General features: G+C 36.0%; 1 protein-coding gene across 1 annotated transcript; it reads right to left on the bottom strand.

The window, feature by feature from the left end:
* Window positions 1-2396: 2396 nt before the first annotated feature.
* Window positions 2397-5247, bottom strand: LOC146019465 (parvalbumin beta-like). Its single transcript, XM_083151994.1, has 4 exons — window positions 5184-5247; window positions 4150-4279; window positions 3350-3459; window positions 2397-2422 (listed from the first exon to the last, which is right to left on the bottom strand). The coding sequence occupies exons 1-4, from the start codon at window positions 5242-5244 to the stop codon at window positions 2397-2399; spliced, it is 327 nt and encodes a 108-aa protein (XP_083008120.1). The 5' UTR covers window positions 5245-5247.
* Between the last annotated feature and the right edge of the window lie 653 nt (window positions 5248-5900).

Raw genomic sequence — 5900 nt, 5'->3', positions numbered from 1 at the left:
AAAAAACAAGTTCCACACAAGAAAGTCATAACAGCTCATTATAAATTCTTATATCAGCCTTTAGATTATGAGAAAATAAAAACAGGTATAACAAAATGGAAAGAAGTACTCCCAAACATACCATTAGAAAAACTAATTAAATCACTTGAGGAATCAGTAAAAACCATACCAGCTATAATGTACACAGAAATGTTTTATAATATATCCCATCAGACATACTTAACACCAAAAAGGAGGTTCGAAATGGGTATAGCTCCAGATAGTAAATGTTTAAAGTGTGATAGAGTGGGGGCAGATCTGTTTCACTGCCTGTGGGAATGCGGCCAGATTAACAAATTTTGGGGGGAAGTGTGGCAGTTCTCCCGAAAATTACTGACATATATGTCTCCAATGACCCCAGAGTGGGCTATCTTTGGGATAATGGGAAGGGAGACAAAGACAGCTAAGAAGGAAAAAAAACTATTACTGGCAATATCAGCCGCAGCCAGAAAAAGCATTCTCCACAGGTGGATAGACACATCTGCTCCCACAATGAAACTCTTCGAAGAAAAATTAATGTATATATTCCGTATGGAATGGGTGGAGGCGACACTCCAAAAGGAAAAAAGGGTGAAAGAGCTCTTTGAGTCATGGGGACCTATTATAGAAAAACAACCAACGATAATAAAAACACATCTAAGACAATGCTTTCAAACAACAAGTTGGTACGAGGCAAGAGTAGCATCGTATGAAGATCCGATAAACATTATAGATAGTTAAGTACTTGACAATAGCTCCGAAAATGTTTTATATGATTTGTCGTATGATTATTTTGGAAAATTTTGTATTATTTGTTGTATGTTTATTGATCTAGTTTTTTTGAGTTTGGATTAGACTTATGATTTTTTCTCTTAACGGAGCACTTAAGGAACCAAAGGAATAAATAAGGGGAACATAAAGCAAATTAAAGTAATTGATATAGTAAAGAAAAATGGGAAAACGGGGGCCAGTAAATTAAATGCACCGGGAAAGATATAACAAGATAAAAGTTGATCGGAGAGCTCCGCTCGGAGAGGAACGCATGGGGATAATGATATAACTCTTTAGCTATAAGTGTATACGTGTAAAAATAACGGATGTAAAGACAGGAAAAGTTCTCTCGTAAAAATGTAAAAATATAAATCTGAAGAGAAACCAAGATGACCAATGTATCAATGTACAAATTTGCTTCAAAAATGTCAATAAAGAAAAATTTAAAAAAAAAAAAAAGTATAAATATTAGTATTCTAACAGATATGAGGCCAGATGCACTAAGCTTCAAAAGTGATAAATTGGAGAGTGATAAACAGCCAGCCAATCAGCTCCTACCTGCCATGTCACAGACTGTGTTTGAAAAATGTCAGGCAGGAGCTGATTGGTTGTTGTTTATCACTCTCATTTTATCACTTTTGAAGCTTGGTGCATCTGGCCTATGGATGGCACGAGGATTCCAGCAATTGTTGTCTTTTTTTTTTTATTGGAAATTGGAAGACAATATTCGGCTAGTAGAAAGGGGGAAGCATACACATAGAAGAATGTACAGAAAAATATGGGTACGGCAGGGGTTAAAGTGTGGGGCAACAGGGTGGAAATGAGTTCCACCACCTGGAAATGAGCACCTGGGACTGATTTCCACCACCTCTAATGGTGAGGTGGAACATTTTAACCTCCACATGGGCCCTGCACAGTAATTGTCACAGAAAAACATTCTAGTTTGTTGGGGGATGCCAAAAACCATACCAATGGCCCTCTCTTTGCCTATTGGAGGGAAGGGAGGGGGGTAATTAGGTGGCATAGAGAAATGAGTTCCCCCTCATCTGCTTGACCACTTTAAGCCCTGGGGTACAGTATGTAAACTTAATTATAATGACACATTAAACCTTATATTTAATTGAAAAGTAGTTGTAGCATTTAACCTATGTATTCAAACCAATGAACAACAAGGCACAAAGTGATTCCAAAATGTCCTTTTTATTGATAGCATTGCTTTTACATCATCCTTGCTGCTTTAAGTCATCCATGAAGACATCAAGACTAGACATCATCAATTTGTGGATATACAAAAATTGCAATAGTACAAACAGCTGGAAGTGCATTATCAATGTAAAAAATATATAAATAAATAGATCACGGCATTGTTTTGTCTCCAAGTCAAGCTTCTAGTTGGTGGGCTGAGGTTCCTGATGTTTCTTGCTGAAGACAACGTTGTTAGGCTCTACTGATAGGGAAGATGGCATTGAATTTTACTTGTGGGTGTTGGAAAAGAAACCTACCCTCTTTAACGGGGCAAACATTAACTTCCACTAACCCTTCAGTTGAACAGAAATAAAAATGGGGACTTATTTTTTTAAAAAGTGTTCTTCCATTAAGAAGTTGCTTTAAGCCTTCAGCAGAGCCTGGAATTCTGAAAGTGGAAATAAAAAAAATGAAATTAATATCGTTTGACTTTTTAGAATGTATATACTTTTGCAAAAAGCTCTAAAAATTTTTTAACCTGATATATTCACACTGGAATTTTCGGTTCTTATTTTGAAATGTTCTCATTATGTTAATAGCATCGCTATCTGTGAATTTCTGTGACTTTTTGCAAATTGTTTATAACTATTTGCACAATGTTTTCATTATTCTAAGATATTTCTCCATCAGTAACATACATGGGTAAATGTAACAGCCAGTGATTTTCTGGCATCAAAAATTTTCCAGACAGTCTAGAGATAATGTTTTAAAGTAGGCATGTCCAAACTGTGGCCCTTCAGCTGTTGTGAAACTACACATCCCAGCATGCCTTGCCATAGCTTTAGCATTTCCTAATAGCAAAACTGTGGCAAGGCATGATGGGACTTGTAGTTTCACAACAGCTGGAGGGCCATAGTTTGGGCATGCCTGTTTTAAAGTAACAATCATTTAAAATGTAAAAACAGTTTGGTTTTGCCTTTTAAATGATTGCCTCTTTAAAATATCGCCCTCACTTGCCTGCAAGTCTCCAATGCCTGCAAGTTGCTTGTCTACTACATTTACACCACATAATTACTTTTTCCTTAACTAGGGGACTAGTTAATTGATATGCAAAAAATAACAAGGTTAGACAGGAAATGTATATAAGTATCTAAGCAATCTTAAAATGCATTACAACCTGAAAGAGAAGGAGAAAGAGAACTAGTAGAGCTATTGCCATTGGCTAGTGGCTATAGCAAGGCCCCTCCCATCTTCTTGCAATTGGGGCATTACCACCATACGCATCTAATGTTAGTTGATGTTAAACTCACTGGTAGATATTCAAATGTTATAGCAGTAGTAGGGTGAAATAATATGATCTGTAAATCACATTTACCTTCAACTCCAATTTTGCCGTCACCATCGGAATCACCAGCTGAGAGGAACTTTTGGGTCTCACCATCGGTCAGTTCTCTGGCAGAAGCATTGAAGTTCTTCAGGAACAGTCTGAGTGGGGTAGGATAGTATAGAGTGTGAAGACCTTGCTAGTAGTGACATTACTGCACAGTACTATGGCTGAAACATTTGACACCTATTTAGTACCATCGGAGTCTGCATATCTGCCAGATAGACACTTCCGATAATAGCTCAGCTTCCGAAAGACTATAGCTGAATAAACAAATATTCTACACCACTGTGTATTCTCCACATACATGAAACACAGAACAATATATAGTGTAATGCTCATTTTATATTTACTGATTGTACATTTTGTATGTGATTCCCTCATTCTATATTATGTGTCTTCCTCTGATTTTTACACCTTCATTTCTTGCAATTCACACCACATAAATTATTCATTAAGAATTTTCATTGTCATAGTACTGTACAGTATTTTTTTTCTATTACATACTATTGCAAGTATTCAATACAGTAGTTTGGGGTAAATGTATCAAGACGTGAAACAAATAAAGAATTTGACCAATGAAGAAGTTTCCCACAACAACCAATCAATTTTGAGGTAACTTTTAGCAAATAATATCTAAAAAATCATAAATCAGAAGCTGATTGGTTAAAATGAATGTATTTGTTTTATATAATCAATTTATTTAGATAACTCTCCACTGTGGCTGTTAAACTCTTCAAATAATTTTAACTTCCCACCCTCTTACTATTGGTAAAGATACTGTTACTCACTTCAATTCTGCTTCCTCAATGTACCCGCTCTTGTCCTGGTCCAAGATCTCAAAGATCTTCTGGGCATCACCAGACTTTTTGTTCAGACCAGACTTGGCAAAGAAGTCTTTGAAGTTGAAAGAGTCCTTGGCTGAACAAAAAATAAAAGTCATTACAGGTTGAAATATGAAAAAGAACTGGGCATGGGATACATTCTATTACTGAAAAAAAAAATGAACTTTTTTTTAAACATTTTTTTAATGAGCACAATAAGGTGATTTTTAAGCTACAGTGGCATCAACTAGAAGAAATAACCAGATTTAAGTACTATTTTAGCCTAAGTGGTGTGATAAGTGCTCTTATTTGAGTTGCATTTCAGTGATGTTTAATGCATGTTTTCATCAGAATATGTGGCATTGTGACATATTGAGATATTTGTACTACAGAGATTGTGATCTCACAATGCTTTATCTTTTGTATTATTTAAACTGCACGCAGTTACTTTCGGCTAAGACAGTATTGTTCTAGTAATCTACTCTTTATTTAAGATACATGCCAGGCCATTTAGGTGGCAAATTAGCACTAAATCATGGTAGCCAATCATACATTTGCTTCCATTTCTGCAGTATCTTATAGCTAAAAGCTTACTGGTGATTGGTTGCTTTAACTTCACTACAGCTCTGTACTGTATATCTGATCACTGCAAGTCAGTAATCCTCAGGGCCAGATGTATCAAGCTTCAAAAGTGATAAAATGGAGAGTGATAAACAACCAACCAATCAGCTCCTACCTATCATTTTTCAAACCCAGCCTGTAGCATGGCAGGTAGGAGCTGATTGGCTAGCTGTTTATCACTCTCAATGTTATCACTTTTGAAGCTTGATACATCTGGCGCATAAAAAGGAAAGCTAACCAAATTGCAGTTTTCCTATCCTCCACAATTAGGCATTTCTTCTATTGGTATCATGACCCTTTCATGACCCGGACACATTTGAGCACAACAGCACTAAGCTTTGCGATGGAAGTTAAAAGCATTAAATAGGATGATACAATACCTTCAGTGCTCTTCAGAGCAGCTGCGATGTCAGCTTCATTCAGGAGACCGGAGAAAGCCATCTTAGATCTAATAAGAGATAAATGAGTTATTAGACATTTAAAACAATCAGCATTTCAGATGGAATGAATGAATAATGTTTTATTGAGATATGTAAAGATATACAGTAAAATGCTAAAGCAATATCTATACATGCTGCATATGAGAGTTAAAACCCACAATTTAATGGAACAGTTTTTTTTAGTTTGCAGCCAAAACTCTATAAAGTACTGCACACATCTGTCAGCCTATTAAATAGTTCCAGCATTTATGTGACCCAATATCTTTAACATTTCATCATAACAATACATGTTCCAGCAGCTAAACATACTATATTAGTGCATTTATTTTATAGGAAGGTCTAGTGCACAGTCTATACCCACGTTCTTGGTGCAAAGAATATTAACAAATTTAGAAATAGCTTTAGGAAGTGCCCTAAATACAACATAAGACCGTTAGCCCTTGTTTGTTTAGTTATGGTAGTGTTGTATGAGAAACACTGAGCAAAAATTCCAGGTTCTTTTTGTGTGTCAAAAAATGCCTTAAAAGTTGGTAAATGGAGTAGATGTTGACAGTTGAATTCTGGGGCATTAACGCAAAGTTTTGTTGATTGTTGGCCCACCAAAATGACTCCTTTGCAATTACTGTAGTCCAAAAATGACAGAAAATGGGTTCCAAG

The sequence above is a fragment of the Crinia signifera genome, chromosome 7, assembly GCF_055691185.1.
Source record: "Crinia signifera chromosome 7, ASM5569118v1, whole genome shotgun sequence".
NCBI classification, from domain to species: Eukaryota; Metazoa; Chordata; class Amphibia; order Anura; family Myobatrachidae; genus Crinia; species Crinia signifera.
This window is presented reverse-complemented; position numbering and strand designations above follow the sequence as displayed.

What these genes read in the sequence shown, in the direction of transcription:
- LOC146019465 (XM_083151994.1), bottom strand. Translation starts at nt 5,244, where the DNA reads ATGGCTTTCTCCGGTCTCCTGAATGAAGCTGACATCGCAGCTGCTCTG. An exon ending in TGCTCTGAAGAGCACTGAAG is followed by an intron (nt 4,280 to 5,183) that starts GTATTGTATCAT and finishes TTTTTTGTTCAG; the next exon opens with CCAAGGACTCTTTCAACTTC. An exon ending in CGGCAAAATTGGAGTTGAAG is followed by an intron (nt 2,423 to 3,349) that starts GTAAATGTGATT and finishes TTCCACTTTCAG; the next exon opens with AATTCCAGGCTCTGCTGAAG.